Source organism: Ovis canadensis, chromosome 1, assembly GCF_042477335.2.
Source record: "Ovis canadensis isolate MfBH-ARS-UI-01 breed Bighorn chromosome 1, ARS-UI_OviCan_v2, whole genome shotgun sequence".
NCBI lineage: Eukaryota > Metazoa > Chordata > Mammalia > Artiodactyla > Bovidae > Ovis > Ovis canadensis.
In genome coordinates, this window is record NC_091245.1 from 12,391,188 (window position 1) to 12,411,108 (window position 19,921).

General features: G+C 44.9%; 1 protein-coding gene across 1 annotated transcript in view; it reads right to left on the reverse strand.

The window, feature by feature from the left end:
- GRIK3 (glutamate ionotropic receptor kainate type subunit 3) overlaps positions 1–12,555 on the reverse strand; it is a 99,212-nt gene extending 86,657 nt beyond the window's left edge. Inside the window, exons 1-2 of the mRNA XM_069586700.1 lie at positions 12,385–12,555; positions 3,328–3,585 (exon numbers count right to left, since the gene is read on the reverse strand). Coding sequence (XP_069442801.1) covers positions 3,328–3,585; positions 12,385–12,520 — 394 coding nt within the window. The 5' untranslated portion in view covers positions 12,521–12,555. The remainder of the gene's footprint in view (positions 1–3,327; positions 3,586–12,384) is intronic.
- Positions 12,556–19,921: the final 7,366 nt, after the last annotated feature.

The following is a 19,921-nucleotide window of genomic DNA, read 5'->3' on the forward strand; positions in this document are numbered from 1 at the left end:
CGTCATGACCACATGCATGGGGTGGCCTGCTGGAGGTACCCTCTCATCTCAGCCAAGGCCGGTCTATTTCAGCCAACACTCAGCCGACCCCTGGGCAGGTGAGTGATCCAGCTGAGACCTGAATAACTGCCTGGCCCATTTCATTCAGTCACTGACTCTACAGACTTGTGAGCTAAACAGATGCTTATTATTTCAAGCCACATTGTTTTGGGGTGGTTTGTTATACAGAATTATCATCGAAATAGATAACTGATGTCCCCTCTTCTAGCATATTAAGAGAACCATTGATTTTGGTGGCTGTGTGCCAGCCCTAAGAAATGACTCATGGTAGGTGAAATCAATCAGTAGGAGTCCCATTCCTATCTGAATGGGATGTTTAGGGTAGTGGGCACAGACTCAATGAACTGGATAGGGTGGTATGCTGGAAGGTTCTGAGACAGATTTTCCTCCCTGAACAGGCACAAATCACACTAAGAAAAATCCCTTTGTCTTCTACCTCTTTCCTTCCCACATCCTGGGGTATCATCACACGAGGATCTGATATTTGGAGCTGGAGCATCTTTATTGTGACCATGAGAGGGAAAGTTACGGGAACTGCAGGGATACTGATCCAGCATTCTGACTCGGGTGGACTGCTAAACTTGTCCTGGAAGGGCCCGTCTCCAGACTTCTTGTCAGTGAGATAACTAAGTGGCTACTGCTCCAGTCAATTTGAGTTGGGTTGTCTGTTACTTACAGCCAAAATATCCTAATGGAAACAACCCCCAAAGCAAATATAGTCAAAGCCTGCTATTAAGTGCTTCCCACTTCATGGGCTTGATGACCCACAAGCTGTCCCCTTTGAAATATCCTGATTCTGGGAGCATACTTCCTACTAATACTATTCTTCATCAAAGTCATATTATTGTTTGACTGAATACCTAGTACTAAGGGTCTTCTTAACTAAACCAATGCCATTACTGACTACATTTTAAAATGTTTGTTGAATCGAATTAAATATAAAAATTGAATAAAATGATAAATACTGAAGGACAAAGTGTGTTGGGCATTGGGAAAGGTGAAGAAATGAAGATGCTATCCCATCTTCTTTTAAGAAGTTAATCATATTGTAGGGGAGTGAGTGCCCACCCAGAAGCCACTGGTCGTCAGAGCCAAGAATCAGCTGTTGTGTACATACAATCAGAGCTAGACATCCACGGGGAGAGGAGGTTCCAGATCTCAGCATCTGCTTGGACCAGTCTCACCAGGACCACCTTGAGGCCACAGCATCTTCCTCTGCAAAGCCTCTCTCTCTACCTGCATCCAGCATATGGAGGCCCCAGTCCTGCTGGGCAGCAGTTTACGTCAGTGTCTACTGCGGCCACTCTGTGCCCATGACACTCCTACATAATTTCAATACGATCCGTTCATATCTAATTCTTCTCTCCTATGCTGGCCCCAAGTTCTCTTCCAAGCAACCCTTTTGTGCCTGCCTGGACCAATATGGCCACCTCTGCCCCAGTCTTCTTGCTCCACGTTCTCCCTCTAACTCTCTGCACATTGCTGTCAGTTCAGTTCAGTCGCTCAGTCGTGTCCAACCCTTTGCGACCCCATGGACTGCAGCACGCCAGGCTTCCCTGTCTATCATAAACTCCTGGAGCTTGCTCAAACTCATGTCCATCGAGTCGGTGATGCCATCCAACCACCTTATCCTCTGTCGTCCCCTTCTCCTCCTGCCTTCAATCTTTCCCAACATCAAGGTCTTTTCCAATGAGTCAGTTCTTCACATCAGGTGGCCAGCTGTCAGTACCACCCTTTTCTAAAACTCTGCTTTTATTATTCTATGTCTTTGTTCAACAACACTCAATGGTCTTCAGCCGCTTACAAGGTAAAGTCTGAACTCTGAAGCTAGACTGCAGAGACCTTGCCCACAGCCTGATACACACTGTATATCTGATCTTTTCCTCCCACCTACCATACTGGGATCCCCTGTGGTTCCTCCTTCGTATAATGCCTTCATGACTCCTCTTCCTGTCCACCCATCCTCAAAGCCAGGCTCATGTCGCTGTTCCTCTGGTATCAGCCCACACTAGCCAAGGTCATGGAGCTTCCCCTCTCCAAGTGCCTCTAGCTCTGACTGTATGAACATGTCACTTGGTTCTTAGCTCTGATGGCCAGGAAAAGACCAGTGAGCTCTGGGTGGGCACTCACTCCCCTTCAATACGACTAACTTCTCAAAAGAAGATGGGATAACTTCATCTTTATTTCTTCTTCCTTACCAGTGCCCAACAAGCCGTTTCCTGCCATATTTAATTACAGTTTATTTCCATTTTATTTTCAGCTCAACTCAACTCAACAAATATTTAAACAGTGTTCATTGTACCAGGTGCTGTGCTAAATGCCAGAGGCACAGAAGGTTTATGGTCTGGATGCAGAAACAGGCTCCGAGACAGACAATCATTCATAGTGGTGCATGAAGACAGACAAAAACACAGGGCTGCGGTGACGCAGGCTGAGACTTGGAGCTGGGCAGCAGCGCCTCTCAATGGCTGGGGGCAGTGAGCAGGGGTTGGGGGGATCTCTGCCACCCAAGATCTACCGTCTGGTGCTTCGGATAGAGCAGGAACTCAAGAGATGCTTGTTGAATCCCGAGTTAACGAAACAACTTCTGAGCGTCTCTTCTGAGGGAGTCTCTCCCCACTACCCTGACTCCCCATTAGGAGGTAATCAAGAGCTGACATCCAATCACAGGGAGCTGAGAGCTGGAGGGCTCTCTCCAAACTGGCTGCTATAGTTCTTGGCTTGTCACGTGGCAGAGGAGGGCCAGATGGGTTAAGTGACTTGCCAAGGTCACTCTCTAAGAGGCAGGGCTAAGAAACGTTTTGGGACTTGAGTCTTTGGAAAGAAGGAGGCAGAGAGGAAATAGCTCTGTGCTGCTCAGCTATTAAGTGCAGGGTCAGCCCACATCATGCACTGTTTGGTTTGAATCCAGAGTCTGTGTTCACAGCCCCACAGCACAGAGCTGGATGTGTGTGCTTCTGGTGAGAAAGTGTGAACGTGAGGGTGTGGGCAGGTGTGGGCGTGGCCATGCAGGTGTGAGTGCAGATTGGAGCATGCTGCCTGGGTTGGGGCGGGGGCAGTTCGGGGCAGGTGTGGAGCAGCTTGGGTGGGTGTTGCTGGTGCGCACGGGGTTGTGGGTGAGTGCAGGGCGAGCATCAGTGTGACTGGATGAGGCTTGGGTGTAAGTGTGGACAGGGCGGCTGGGCTGAGCAAGCAGCAAAGAACCCGATCCCGGGGCTCTGCCACCCTCCCCTCCTGCTCTTGGTGCGGCCAGGCGTGGCTACTCACCGGTGCTGTCGTCATAGACCACAGTGGCCGACCGCCACTTGAGGTACTGCACCAGGTCGAGGATGGCGTGGCTGAGAGACGCGTAGTCCGGGTACAGGTTCACGTAGAAGGTGTCTTTGTTGTCCAGCGGGTGGTGCTTCCAGCGCAGCTGGATGTGGGGCACCTCCAGCGCGTTGCAGATGGATTGGACGGCATTGGTGCAGGAGCCCTGGGACGGCCCGAAGATGGCCACCACCCCCAGCGCCAGCTGGTCGCAGGCTGCAACAGGAGGAGGGAGACAAGGACAGTACAGGGGTCATGCTGTCTCATCAGGCAGCCGGGCACTGTGAGCATGAGTGGCTGTGAGCCTGATGACCACTCTGAGGCTGCACCACTGATGAGCTCTCTGAACCTCAGTTTCTGCATCTCAAAACTGGGGTTGTAATAGTCCTGGCCTTAGAGAATCATAGGAAAGTTGAATGAGATAATGAGTATACACTGTTGAGGGGAATGTCAGTTGGTGTAGCCACTATGGAAAACAATATGGAGGTTGCTTAAAAGGCTAGAAGTAGAGTCACCAAATGACCCTGCAATCCCACTCCTGGGCATGTATCTGGAGAAAGCTCTAATTCAAAGAAATACATGTACCCCATTGTTCATCACAGCACTGTTTACAATGGCCAAGACATGGAGACAATCTAAACGTCTATCGACAGATGATGGTTGAAGAACATGTGGCATACAGGGGCACATGTGCGTGCGCACACACACACACACACACACTGGAATATTAGCCATAAAAAATGAAATAATGCCATTTGTGGCAATGTGGGTGGACCCAGAAATTATCATACTAACTGAAGTAAGTTGGACAGAGAAAGACAAATATCATGGTACCACTTATATATGAAATCTGAAAAAAAAATGATACAAATGAACTTATTTACAAAACAGAAATAGACTCACAGACACAGAAAACAAATTTATGATTACCAAGGGGGAAAGAGGCATAGGGATAAACTAGGAGTTTGGGATTAACAGATATACTCTGCCATATGTGAAATAGATAATCAACAAGGCCCTACTATACAGCACGGGGAACTATACTCAGTATTAAATGTGTGTGTGTGTGTGCGTGTGTGTGTGTGTGTAGTTCAATCACTTTGCCATGCACCTGAAACTAACGCAACATTGTAAACCACACTGTAATGCTTCAGTTAAAAAAAAGACAGCACAGCACTCATGAAGCAGAAATGATGATTGTGTATCAACAGTGCTTAACAGTATCTGGTGCTTAACTGACAACTGCTGAGTGAATGGAGGCTGAATCCCTGCCTTCAAACAGCTACTCGTCTTGCCAGAGGCCCAAGGGCTTAGGCAGCTCAGAAGGCAAATGCTTCTGGGAAGGGCAAGAAACACGGGGCACAGCAGAAGCATGAAATGAGTAGGAACCAGGGCAGCTGGGGCTCAAAGCAGGGCACAGGCTCATGCAGGGACCATGCCTAAAAGAGCCATAAGGTGGGAGCTCAGGGGCGGCCCTGGGGAGGGCTCCCCAGGAGCCCCTGCCCCTTCTCTGGCAGCTATCTCTAGTTTTCCTCTGGGCTCCACTGCCTTTCCCACTTCCAGCCTCTGAGCAGCAGGGCGACAGGCTCTAGCTGGACTGTTCACTCACCACCCCCAGGCCAGTCATTGGTTGGGAGGCTGGTCATGTGACTAGTTGGAGCCAATGGGATGGCATGAGACCTCTCACTAAAAAGGGGAAACTTCCTGCTATAACTGGATCTGGGAGGAGGTAAGATCTGGAGGTAGTGTAGCCTCTGGTGCTCACAGAAAAACCCTGGTGCTTGTCTGTGAATGGAGTCACTGTGGAGGAGAGCAGAGCTAAGAGACAGAAAGAAATATGGGCCCCGTGATCAAGCGGCACCCTGGACTTCCGTTACCTGAACCAATAGGTTCTCTTTTTGCTTAAGCCAGTTAGGATTTGGCTTTCTGCCACTTGCAACCCTCAACGCAGCATTGTGGCCACCAGCTTGTGGCCATGGGAATGACACAGTGCGCACATATATGAACACACGATGCATGTGGGAGGAGGCAAGACATGGATGAATAGTGGATTCACACATGTCCTGGCTGCCTCAAGGGCCTCTGGGAAAGGCCTGGGCTCTGACCTACCCCTAAAGCTTGCAAAGCCCAGGGCCAGAGATCAAATAGAGGCCCACATATCAAGTGGCTAAATATTTAAATACTTTTAAGTCAAGCTAACAAACTGTTTTATAAAACATGCCCTTTCCTTCTGCCTTGGCAAATACGCTCAAAACAACCTGGAAAGTCAGGTGAGAATGGAGACTTCTTCAACTCAGTGATGTGGGGAGGGGTGGTACCAGCTCCCCCACTCCCTGCCCCCTCCTCTTTGACCACTGGTTTCATATTGAACCATAAAGGGCCTTGAACGCGTCATATGGACACCCTACTTCTCATGTCCAAGCTCTGTCCACACCCCTTACAAGGAGTTGCCTACTGGCTACCCCTGGACAGGGCCTAGGAGTATGACCGTGGCAGCGTGGCTGTACCTCCAGAGGATGGCGCATGTAGGCTTGGAGGCGAGCACAGAGCCAACTGGGCTGAGGACTGTAAGAGGGATCTTGAAGGGAATGATTTTGATATTGACTGTGAGATGGTAACGGAACTGTCGTGACAGTTATGATAGTCATGATGGTGTCTTCAGACCACGTTGTGAGGCTGTTGATGATCATGGTGATGGCACTGGTGGGGTGGAGCGGTGATGATGCTGTAACAATGGGGGGGTGGTGACGAGGGGATTGACGACGATAAATACGTCAGTGTCACGCAAGTAATGGTGATGATGATGGTGGGAATGAAGATGGTAGTGCTGATGAGAGAGGAGGTGATAGCCACGTTGATGATGATAACAGTGGTGTTGATGGTGGTGACGATGTTGGTGGTGATGAGAGGCGACGAGGATGCTGATGATGCGAGAGTGATGTTGGCAAGGATGTGGATGGAGCTGGAAGCAACTTTGATGGCACGGATAAGATTGGTCATGATCATGTTGATGCTATGACTGCAATGGAGGCAACAACAGGGGAATGGTGGTGGTGATGTTGGCGTGGATGAGACTGGTGATGATGAAGACGCTGCTGTCACTGCTGTGATGCTGCTGCTGCCGATGGCAGTGCTGACGCTTCAGGAGTGGGGGTGATGCCACGGCTGACAGGGGCAATAGTGACTGTGGTGACGGGCAGTGGGGTTGAGGTGTTGATAGCGGTGATGACAGTGTGATATGATGACGGTGACCACACTGGGCTTCATTCTGCCAGAGATGCAATGACCAGATCCCACTGCTGGGTTACAGGAGGGGTAAGCCCTGCCTTTCACCTGTTCCTTCTCTGTGGCCTCTCTCCACATCCCTTTTCCCTTCATGTTCCTTCCACCCTCTGAGGGGCTTCCGGCCTGGAAGAATACTGCTGCCCCAAAGGGATGAGAGTAGGGTTATAGCAGCCGCAGCTTTATCTCCAGATGTTTCCAGGGCAGCAGCCAACTCTTGTTCTGGCAGCCCTGAACACATACAGCAGTAATTACATTATTTGTAACTTCAATTGTGAATCCATTTTCTGGTCATTTTACAGTAACTCAGTGGTTCACAGTCATTGCAGGAGTCCACAGCCTGAACGCACCCCGCCGCCGCCCCCTTTCCATGGCAATTGTAGTTATAGCAAAAATTATCCCAATCAATTTGTGTCTTAAAAGGAACTGAGCCGCCCAGAGAATAAATGAAGGCAGAGGAGCCTGGGGAGGGCTGGGTCGATTCCAGGCTCACTCCGGTCAGACTTGGAAGAAAACACAGACGCTCTCTGAGTTGTTGGCTCAAGCACTGCCTGGCAGTCACTCTTCTTTTAATTTTCCACAAAACATTTAAAAATAAAGACAATAAGTGAATGTCCCTGTTAATGGGAAAAGACCTTCTGGGCCTCATGTGGAGGGAAGGACTGATTCAACCAGGGCTGGCCGGGCAGGCGGTGCCAGGCTCTCTGCCTCTGCATCCCCTCAACCCACAGGGCCTGAGGTGGCTGGGTCCAGCTGTGATGAGAACCTCTGCCCAGAAAAAATGAATTACCATTGGGTTAATTAGAATGAGGCCCAAGCTCACCCCCCTGGAAGAGTCCTAATGATGCTCCCAAGAAATACATTTTTAAAAACCAAAGATCAAAAGGAAAAATAAAGATCACAGAACACGGGGTTCCCCGAGGGATAGAGGGTACCCAATGGGGAGTACGATCCAACAGCAGAAATGCCTTCAGGGTCAGACAGCGATGATTCTAACCACAGCAGGGGTCTGTCTTAGGTGTCTTATCAGAAGGACATTAAGGGAGAGTGACGGTAGACAGGAGCCACTTAATTTTTTTATTGAGATATAATATAATTCAGTGGAGTGCATTAATTTTAAGCATAGGCTTCTATGAATTTTTACATATAAATGTACTCATGTAACTACTACTTAGATCAGAATACAGAACATTTGCAACACCTAAGAAGGTTCTATCTTCCCCTTTCCAGTTTATATCCACTGGACTTCCTCCTCCAAAAGTAATCACTGTTCATTCACTCAACAATGTCTGTGAGCCTCATCCATGATGGTACGCATAGCAAGAGTTGCTTCTGTTTTTATTGCTGATTCAATTCCATTGTATAGCTGTACCCTCCCCCATCTATCCATTCTGCTGTTGATGGACCTTTCATTTATTTCCAACTTTGGCTATTATCAAGAAAGTGGCTAGGAATATCCTTACACACATATATTCCGCTTTAGTAAATATTTCCACACAGTTCTCCTGAGAAGTTGAACCAGTTTTCACTCCCACCAGCATTATGTAGAAAAAATATACCTCAACTCATACCTCCCACCCTACCCAGAAAATCAATTTGAGACAGATCATAAAGCTAACTCTGAAAGATAAAACAATCGAACTTCTAGAAGAGAACATAGGAGAATATCTTCATGACCTTAGGATAGAAAAAAACAGAACACAAAAGGCATTAGCCATAATGGAAACATTGATAAATTGGACTCCTTTGAATGAAAAACTTTGCTCCCCAAAAGATACTACTAAGAGAGTGAGGAGGCAAGCTCATTGGCAATAAATATATGCAATACGTATATGCAACAAAGGACAGGTGTCCAGAATGTATAAAGACTCCTACAAATCAATAAGAAAATGACAAGCAATTCAATTTTCAAAAGTGGTTGAAAGCCTCGAAAAGACACTCCAGGAAAGAGAAGCTCCAAATGATCTATTAGCATATGAAAAGATGCTCAATAACTCTGGTCATCAGGGAAATACAAAATAAAACCACAGTGAGACATCCACCACATAAACCACCAAAATTAAAACATACTTCACCACAAGTTAGCAAAGACATAGAGCAACCACAACTGTCCTGCTTTACTGCAGGGGCATGGGGTGCTAATTGGTACAGCAATTAGTTGGAAAACTGTTAGGCTGAACATATGCACACTGGATGACTTCACATTTCCACTCCTAGGTATGCATCCTAGGAAATCAACCCTGAATATTCATTGGAAGGACTGATACTGAAGCTGAAGCTCCAATACTTTGGCCACCTGATACGAAGAGCTGACTCACTGGAAAAGACCCTGATGCTGGGAAAGATTGAAGGCAGGAGGAGAAGGGGACAACAGAGGATGAGATAGTTGGATGGCATCACCAAATCAAAGGGCATGAGTTTGAACAAACTCTGAGGGATAGTGAAGGACAGGGAAGCCTGGCATGCTGCATTCCATGGGGTCTCAAAGAGTCGGACATGACTGAGCGACTGAACAACAACAAGGTATGCAGCCAATGAAAAATGTGCGTGTTTGTGCGCCAAAAGATATCCACAAGAATGTTCCTAGCAGGAGCACTCTGTGGCCTCACATGGAAACAACTCAAATGTTCAACAGTAAATTTGCTTTTTAAAAATTGTGGCCTATTCATATAATGGAATACTACACGACAATGAAGAACAAGAGACCACTGTTACATCTGGCAGCAGAGATGAATCTCCAAGATCTATTGAAGGGTGAAGGAAGCGAGACTCAGAAAAGTATATATTGGTATTCTACTCAGGGAAAGTTCAAAGACAAGCAAAACTAGCGTATGGCACCAGAACCATGATTCTGTATTTACGTCATCGAGGAGGCAAACTGACATGCCACTGAGCGGAAGCAATGGAGCAATCACATAATATACCCACACACCCATATCCGCACAGCCAGGGGTCAGAGATGTGATGGGAAGTTCCAGGGTTTTAAGAGATGGAAGCAGGGAAATCTGACCTTGTCTATGGGATTGGGGAGGGCTCCCTGAGGACCAGGAGGCTAAGAGGAGAGGGAGGAGTTATTTAGACAAAGAGGTGGGATGGGGAAAGGGAGTTATAAGCAGAGGGAACAGCATGTGCAAAAGCCCTGAGGTGGGAGGAAGCATGGTGTCCTGAGGACAGCAGGGACGATTAGAACCCAGAGACAGAGGGGCAAGCGATGCAGATGTGGCTGGTGTGGCTGGTGGTAGACTAGACAGGCCTGCGAACAAGTCATGTGACCTCCTGTAGGATGGGGAGGGGCTGTGGCTTTGGTCATTTGGACCAATATATTGGACTTCCATAGCTGAGTGTCTCCATCTCAGGTCTGCTCACCCACCGCCAGGCAATTCCACATAGTGTGGGACTGTGAGTTCCCACTGGAGGAAGCTTCTCGGCAGGCTCTGAAACTCTGCTCCTGGCTCACTGCTGGGCAAGGTCTCTGCACTGAATGGCTTGTGCACCACTAGAGAGTTATCATAGTCTTTTAGTGGATTTTAGGGGAAATGGACAGAAGGCACAGCCTGGTCCTCTGGGGTGGTTGTGTGCATACAGACCTCTGTGTTCTGTCTCCAGGCATCGGTTTTGTGTTTTGACCTTTTTACTGAGCAGTTTTGATTGAGGTCAACCATTTTCCAGCTGGACGAGGCCAGGCAGAGGGTGCCAGCATGGACTCTCAGCAGGGAGATGGAGACCTGACTGCACGGTGTTGGCCGCAGTGCTTGCTGGGAGATGGCTAGGAGGATGGAGGTAGGGAGGAGAGCACGCCAGCACCAGAGAAGGTGAGTGATGGAGTGACGGGGAAGGACCACTCTTCAAGGCTAGCAGGGTGAGTGCCTCTAGTTTGTGTGCAGGTTGGCCCTGAGGCAGTGGCCTCAAAAATCTCAGTGACAGCTGTGTTCAATGTCAGAGACCCCTCGATCTTCAGTGCACAAGGCAAGAAGGAGCAGGGTGGGTGAGACAGGGACCACCAATGGGAAAGTGCCTGAAGGTGTGAAGCCCCTGACCTGATGGTTCAGTGGGTGGACAGCAAGGCAGCCAATGTAAAAGGAGCAAAGTCTGCTGGTACTTTGTGTGAACCAGGCACTGCTCTAATCACAGAGGTGTGCCCATTTTGTAGATGGAGAAGACTGAGTCCCTGTGTATTTTGTGCAAGGTCACACAACAAATATCAGAGTGGACAGCAACTCTGGGCTGTCTGGCTCCAAGCCCATGCTACTCTGCCTTTCTGTACGGAGAGGTTTACTTTACAAGGGGGCTTTGCAAAAGAGCTGGGAGCAGGCAGCACCTTGGCAAGTCTGCACTTGAAAGCCCAGGAGACCTGGATTAGCTACTGGGAAGCCCTTAGAAAGACCAAGGGGATCTTGTGGATGGGCTGTCTTCCCAAGATGCATGGATATCACAGTCAGCTCAGCCTGGGCAGTGGTCCTGGGCAGTGATGCTCAGCCTCCCATGCCCTGTCCTCATACTACGCATTCACAGATTCATTCAATGACCATTTCATTGAGCACTTACTATATGCCAGCCTTTTAGGTGCCAGGCTATATCAGTTAACTAAGAGAGAACCTTCTTTTCAGTGGTGTTGGTAAGGAGGGGAAAGACATTAAATACCTACAATGATTTAATTTAAAATTGTGATAAGGGCCTTGAAGAAGAAAAGTGAGGATCTATAAAAGAATATTATGGGAGGAATGACCTAGGTTTCTCTGGGAACCAAGATTCCTTAGGTCTGAGGGTTTTTTAAAATGGAGTTCCATGGACCTCTAGGGTTCTATGGAAGTTATTCCCAAAGTTATTTAGGCCTTTAAGTTAAATTCTACTAAAACATATGTATGTGGTATTTTTAAAAAGACAGTAACAAAAGGGCGTACTTGTATACTCAGATGTGCTATATGCCACATTGGAAACTGGTAGCTCATTCATGTCTTGACAAATTACCATGATTTTTCCATGAGGATCTTAGAATAAAGTTCTCCAGTCCTTTCTGTGCAGGCATTAGAGTTTACTGTAAACATGTCACTAACGTGAAAGAATATAGCCCAGTATTTTAGTTTTGACTTTTTAAAACTCAGGTATGGTGAAAACTGTTTGATTGGATTTACTACAATTATTTTTGTGAATTATGGTTTTATTGTTATTATGCAGCAAAAAAAAAAAAAAAGGAAAACATACTTAAGCTGAGGTCAGTGTCAGACTTCAAATGTCATCCATCACTGGGGTCAAATTGTTGCAGCCACAGACACAGCTGTTTTTGTTTTTAGTAAGTCCTTTTATGGCAAGTAAATGTTGCATGTTTGAATCTCTACATAATCTGTTTTATATATATTTTAAATACCAATTTACTGGGCAGGATTTCAATGAAAGAAAAAGTAAATGTGAAAATGCTGGCTTTGGTTCATAGGCTGTGAAGACCTGGGCTGTCTCCTCACCCATCTAGGATTCCATCGCTCATACCCCACCCCTTCCCAAGGCCCTTCATGGCCTTTGCCTGTGGCCTGGGAACTCCTGATGGACAAACCACTGCTCCTGGGAGGTGACTCAACTTAAGCCTAACTGGGCCTGAGGCTGGTCCAAAAACCAGGCAGAAAAGGCTCTAATCCCCAAACCCAGCCGGAGGTTTGGTATGTTTTAAGGACCTTGGACAACAAACACAGGCCTATGCCCCCCAAGGCCAGAAAGAGGACGGTGGGGCAGCACACTCACCCTTCTTGGTGGCCTCGAAGCTGTCGTGGAAGTGGATCCTCTGGATGTCATAGGTCAAGGTTGTGTTGGGCAGCAGAGTCCTGTTCCTGTTGATGATGTTGGCAGAAAATCGAAAGGCATGCTCCTCGGCATTCATGACCTGGGCGTTGGGGCCGTCTGCATACTCAAAGATTCCTCCTGCGAGAGATGGGGAAAACTGTGTGTGCTGGTGAAGGAGGAGGTATGCTAAGAAATATGCTTGGCTCAGAAGGTTTTATGGGCAAGATTCTTACCCCAAGTGTTCAACAATATGCCAGATAATCCCCCTATGTAGAAATTGTGCCGGAGCATAAGAAATATGAAAATTCTCCTAGTTCATTTCACTTAGCTGGCAAATTCCTGGTAACAGAGACTGACAAACAGAGCTAAAATGAAACTGACCAACTTATGAATGTTGCTATGAAAATTCTCAGTAGAATGCTGGCAATAGAATCTACCAGAATATTATTATAAGGATAACATACCATGATCACAGAGTTGTATTCCAGGAATGTAAAGTGTGGGTCAATATAGAGAAATCTATGAATATCATTCCATCGCATCAGTAGTTCAAAGGGGAAAAATATGATCAACTCACAAAATGCAGGAAGGCATTTGATAAAATTCAATATCTACTGCTGTTAAGAATGCTTAATAATCTAGCTCTAGAAGAGATACTTACTTGAAGCATCTTCAGCTCAAATTGGCCTTTAATATCAACTAATGGTGAAACACAAGAGGCATGCTCATTAAAGGAAAAAAAGAGGAGGTGTGTGAAGAGTTACATTACACCATTAACCACTGAGATAAGAATGAAATATAACTCAGAGGCACACCTCTTAGGAAGAAAAAAATTCTTATTTGCAAATGATATAAGTGCCTTTGTAAAAACTCTTAAAATAATCCCTAAACATGAAAACCAATAAGAACTAGTAGGAGATTCAAGTTCAGTGACCAGTGAGCACAAATTAAGTGTTACTTTAAATAAACAACAACCAGCAAAAACTTAATGGCCAAAGGATTTCCTTTGCAATATCAGCAAATATTAAATAACTAATCATGAACCAACTCCAATATTAAAAATGACAACGAAACAAAACAAAACACCTTAGGTGAGGGACATAAAAATAGGAGGCATGTTAAATGAGGAAGCATGTCATGTTGGGCAGTCAGGGTCAAGGATAGAGGTGTCTAAATTACTTTTTCAGTTTAATGTGATTCCAATCAGAATCATAGAATATATATGTATTATATATATATATATAGTGGTCATGTATGGATGTGGGAGTTGGACTGTGAAGAAGGCTGAGCACCGAAGAATTGATGCTTTTGAACTGTGGTGTTGGAGAAGACTCTTGAGAGTCCCTTGGACTGCAAGGAGATCCAACCAGTCCATTCTGAAGGAGATCAGCCCTGGGATTTCTTTGGAAGGAATGATGCTAAAGCTAGAACTCCAGTACTTTGGCCACCTCATGCGAAGAGTTGACTCATTGGAAAAGACTCTGATGCTGGGAAGGATTGGGGGCAGGAGAAGAAGGGGACGACAGAGGATGAGATGGCTGGATGGCATCACTGACTCGATGGATGTGAGTCTGAGTGAACTCCGGGAGCTGGTGATGGACAGGGAGGCCTGGCGTGCTGCAATTCATGGGGTCGCAAAGAGTCAGACAACTGAGCGACTGAACTGAACTGAACTGATACATACACTTTTTTTTTTACTTGACAAAACAGCTCTAAAATACATCTGAAAGACTAAACAGGAGACAGCCTAAACAGTGATGAGAGATGACTTGCACTGCCAGATTTAAAATCTATCATGATGCAAAAATAATTAAAACCAAGCCCTAACGGCATATGAAAACACAGATAAGTCAATAGAATGAGATAAAATCCCCAGAAAGAGGCTCTAGTAGAGATAAATATTTAAGACATGATAAAGATGCCTATTTCCAATCAGAAGGCAGAAGATGAATTATTCATTAATTGTGCTGAGACAATTATTCAATTATTTGGGAGAAGTGTAAGTTAGATTCCAATCTTAAGCCATATATCAAAAAAAAGTTTCAGATGGAGTAAAGATTAAATAGCAAGGAAGTAAGGGAAGGAAGGGAAAAAACACTATAAAAGAACAAAAAGACAATAAATATAAGTGAATATTATATAATATTGAAGTGGAGGAGGCCTTCCAATAAAGTCAGAAATTATAGGAGAATGATTGATAACTTCATAGAGATAATATAAAATGTGTAGATTTCAAAACCCCCATGAACAAAATTAAATGGTAAACAAACGTGGAAATAATATCAGTAACATGTAAAGGTTGATGCTCTAATTTTACAAAAACCACTTAAAATTCTTTAAAAAGATAAATACTCAAATGAAAATTATGCAAAGAGCAAGCATGGGCTTTTCACAAAAAGAAAGAACAATACAAAGGAACTATTAATACATGATGAAATGGTCATCCCCGCTAATAATCAAATAAAGTCAGTTTGAGCCAACAGTGAGATACCGTTTTCTGACTGTCCCATTGACAAACAAAAAATAAATGATAGCACTCAGCATTGCCCAGGGGGTTCGGAAACGGACATTTGCTTAACTGTTGGTAGAAGTAGGAACCAGTACATCCTCCTTCCTTGATGGCTATTAGAAATATACAAAAAGCCTTAAAAACTCGCAGATCTTTGACTCAACACCTCAGTTTCTAGTAATTGAATTCAACAATGGGTACACAGATCATGTGAAAGGAGGTGGATCTAAAGACACTCAACACCGAAGAAATAGTAAATGAACGGCAATTTTTTTTGTCATTCATTTACTATTACATGGAAATAGCTATATATTTCCATATAATAGCTAGCATTTAATGATTGGGAAATATCCATGATACTGCTTTAAGTGAAAAACAAGAGTTATAAAGCAGAGATGCAGTGTGACCCCACGTTAGAGAAGGAAGAATAAAAAGGAAGATGAGGAGGGATTTATGTCAGTGACAAGAGAAGAGAAGACATTTCAAAGCAACCCCAGTAAACAGTCCTAGGTAATAGATTTCTTAATTTGTTCTTTCTGCTTATTTTCCCCATATAAACCTCTATTTGTAAAAAACAAAACAAAACATTAACTTCATTGAGGTATTATTTACATGAAGAAATTCCACAAAATTCACCCTTTTAGATGTACAATGATTTTTAGTAAATTTACTAAATTGCATAACCATCACCACAATCCAGTTTCAGAACATTTCCAGCAACCCTATAAGATCCCTGGTGTCCACTTACAGTCAATCATTGTTTTCAGTCCCCTCCATGCTCCAGCCTCAGGCAACCATTAATTTACTTTCTGTTTCTAGAGATCTGTCTTTTCTGGGCACTTCCTTTAGATGGAATCATATTACGGGTGGTCTTCGGCATCTGGTTTCTTTCACTGAGCATAATGTTTCTGAGGCTCATCTATGTTGTAGCACGTATCAGGACTTCGTTTCTCTTTATTGTTAAACAGTATTACTATGTATGGCTGTATCATATCTTATTTACCCATTCACCACCAGTTGATGGGTATCCAGGTTGTTTCATTGTTTTAAAAAATGATTTTTTGAATGTTTAAAAAAGTGAACAAATAAATCTGTTGTTCTCCCCAGCCCCATGCTGGTATTCCAGCAGGGTTACGGTTCGTAACACAGAGTGTGCCTGCACGTGAGTCTGTGTGGGGCTGCAGCACGTCCATAAAAGAAGACAAGAACACCGCCTCAGATGTTAAGAGGAGGTCTCTCTGAGTGGAAGGATTATGGATGATTTTAATTTCCTTCTTTGTGTTTTTCTGTATTTTCAAAAAGTTCTGCAGTGAACATGTGTGATATTTCTAATCAGAAAAGCCATCATGTGATGGTGTGTATGTGCTTAGAGGAAAATAAGTGATCAAAATACCATATGATCCAGTAATTCCATTTTCTACAGATACAAATTTAGAAGAAGTTAGAGAGTTAGAGACACATAAACATTTATGTATAAGGATATTTTTGACATAATATTGAAAAAATAGAAACAACTCAATGTTCAAAGCAGAAGACTGCTCAATGTATTAAAATCCACCCATATGGCAGAACAACTTGTAGGCATTAACAGTCAGGGAATAGGATGGCAGGATGTGGTGTCCGGGATTTGCTTCAAAATAATATGGGTGGAGTAGAAGTGAAGGGAATGCAGATAGGATAGGAAGAGTCATGGGTTGTTGGTCCAGGTGGTGAGTACACAGGGATTCACTATCCCATTCTCCCTAAGCACAAGCTTATATAAGCATATCTTCCATGATAAAATTGCCTTCAAAATCATGGTATATAAGGTAACAATAACAAATCACAGTCATGCAATCAGAGAAGAGACAGCATTACTTGAAGATGCTTATTACCATTTTCTTAAAAACTCAAGAGAGTCATATCAAAACCTAGTAGAAAGTAAACAGAAAGCTCATCAAGGGGCCAGCACATAAAAACGTATATAGAAAAATGTATAGCTTTCTTATAAATCAGCAATAAACAGTGAGGAATTACAAGGGAAAAAAGAAACCCTATTCACAAAAGCAACTGCAAAAAAAAATAAAATACTTTACAATAAACGTGCAATTCCTATATCAAGAAAACTACAAAACTTTACTGGGGGACATAAAAGAAGACTTGAATAGATGGAGAGACATAACTTTCTCCTGGAAGGGAAGGCTCAATATTGTAAAGATGTCAGTTCTCCTCAAATTAATTTATAAATTTAATGCAATTCCAATTAAAATCAAAAAGGACATACCAGAAGGGCATACACCAAAATGTTAACAGAGGTTCTTTCTAGAAAGTAAAAAGATAATGGATTCCTTTTGCTTAGTGCTTTTCTCCCCCAAGTGTTCTGCAATGAAGAAGAGCTTTGGCAAAAAGGAAAAAAGCTTTTAAAAAATGCTCTTAAAAAATATTTAATGATACCGGAAATGCTCATTCTGCTTCCCCCGAAAGGCAACAAAGTAATATTACACTATGAAACCTATTTATCAAATAAAAAGCACATAACTGCATTTATAGAAAAAAGACTGGAAGGATTTGTACCATGGTACCAGTGAGCTTCTCTGGGAAGAGGAGATTTATAGATACTTTTAGTCTTGCTGTTTGTAGTTTCTTGATTTTTCCAAATTACTTTCTGTGAATGAGTATTATTTTTAATATTTTAAAACATAAACATAAAAAAAAATCTTTCCACGAGAAAGTCTAGAGAGAAAACTAGCCATTACGGAGTCCTATCTCAAATGAAAGTCAAAGGTCATGGGAGAAAGGGCCATTTCCTAGGGCTTCACATGTCCTTGCCTGCCTCTCAGACTGTGGCAGGTGGAGGAGGGGAAAGGAGAGAGAGGGGTCTCAAGTCACTGAGACCCAAGCCCAGAGGCTACATCATTTGGTTCCATGAATACCCATTGGTATTCATGTGCCCACCTATCACTGGGTGCTGGAATGAGAGAAGTCAGTCCTGGGCCCCTGCTCTCAAGGAGGACTCAGCTGACAATAAACAGATGACCATAACCAGCACATACAGGTGGTAGTCAGCTGTTAGAACCAACAGTGGAGTGCCAGACCTCAGTGCAAACCCCAGCTCTAGTCACAGGAGGAAGTTACACTCTCCAAGACTCAGTTTTTCCATCTGCAAAATGGGGTACATATTTCCAAGGTTGATTGCTATGAGGAAGAAAGAAAACAATGTAGCTAAATGCATGGGATGTGGCCAGGACTTAGTAGTTATTAAAGGAGGGGTGAAACAATGCTATTTAGAAAAAACAAATTCTGAGCTTCTACATTCTAGGTCAAGGGTTGACAAACATTTTCTGTAAAGAAGCAGCAGTAAATATTTTTGGCTATGTGGGCCAGAAGGTCTACTGGACTCTTCCATTGCAGCATGAGAGAGGTAGCCAATATGTAAATAACGGTGCAGCTGTGTTTCAGTAAAACTTTATTTACAAAAACAGGTAGTAGGCCAGATTTGGCCAGTGGGGGCTGCAATTTGTCCCCTCTTCCAAGTGAAGGGAAGCCTTTATCTTAGAGGTAAAAGCACCTTAAGACCTGGATGGAGAAGAAAAGACATTTATAGTACTGACTGCTAAGTCATTTCAGTCGTGTCCGACTCTGTGCGACCCCATAGACGGCAGACCACCAGGCTCCCCCGTCCCTGGGATTCTCCAGGCAAGAACACTGGAGTGTGTTGTCATTTCCTTCTCGAATGCATGAAAGTGAAAAGTGAAAGAGAAGTCGCTCAGTTGTGTCCGACTCTTAGCGACCCCATGGACTGCAGCCTACCAGGCTCCTCCGTCCAAGGGATTTTCCAGGCAAGGGTACTGGAGTGGGGTGCCATCGCCTTCTTCGGAAATTGCTGTGCGAAAGAAACAAAGGTAGGCTGTTGATTGTTTGTGTGGGGAGGATGGGTGAGAAGGGCCCAAGAGAAAGAGGAAGTGTGCCCCAAAAGGGAGAAAGGAAAGGACAGTATATCCCAGGACCAAAGGCAAGTGACCTCGTTGCAGGAAAGGCCATGCTAACACTTTAGTGCCCGTTTAGCCTGAGCTGTGCTGTTATCTCCTTACTTACAGGAGCCTCATAGTTTACCAAAGCCAGTCACAGAAAACTATCCCTGGCTTGTGTTCTTCGGGAACAGAGAAGAAAGGTGGGCAAAGCCTGGCACAGGGTGAATTGGGGCAGAAAGAGGAAAAGAGGTGCAGTAGCTGGGATGAGAGAGGGCATGGAAAATTCAGCAGAGAGGAAGTTGGAACAAGAGGAGATGAGAAACTTAAGCCCTAGGGCATCTCAGAGGTGCTAGGGAGGGGCTGCCCTCCAACCTCTATCCCCCAAACACAGTGCAAGCTTGGGTCATCCTACTTGAAAATTAGGGGCAAAGTGACCCCTAAAGTTTGAATGTCTTGGGATACGCAGAGAGCAAATATTTAGATACAGCACAGAGGTTCAGAGAGTGAGTTCTGGATGCAGCAGATCCGGTTTTGAATCTTAGTTCTGTTCACAGGCTGTCCTTTTCTAGAGAATTGCTCTTACCTCTGCCCTGGGGGCCGGAGAAGGCAATGGCACCCCACTCCAGTACACTTGCCTGGAAAATCCCATGGATAGAGGAGCCTGGTAGGCTGCAGTCCATGGGGTCGCTGAGGGTCGTACACGACTGAGCGACTTCACTTTCACTTTTCACTTTCATGCATTCGAGAAGGAAATGGCAACCCACTCCAGTGTTCTTGCCTGGAGAATCCCAGGGACGCCGGAGCCTGGTGAGCTGCCGCCTATGGGGTCACAAAGAGTCGGACACGACTGAAGCGACTTAGGAGGAGCAGCTGTCCTGGGGGCAGAGCGCAGGCAATAATTGAATGATGTGCTCAATCACTCAGTCGTGTCTGACTCTTTGCGACCCTGTGGACTGTAGCCCACCAGGCTCCTCTGTCCCTGGGATTCTCCTGGCAGGAATACTAGAGTGGGTTGCCATGCCTTCCTCCAGGGGATCTT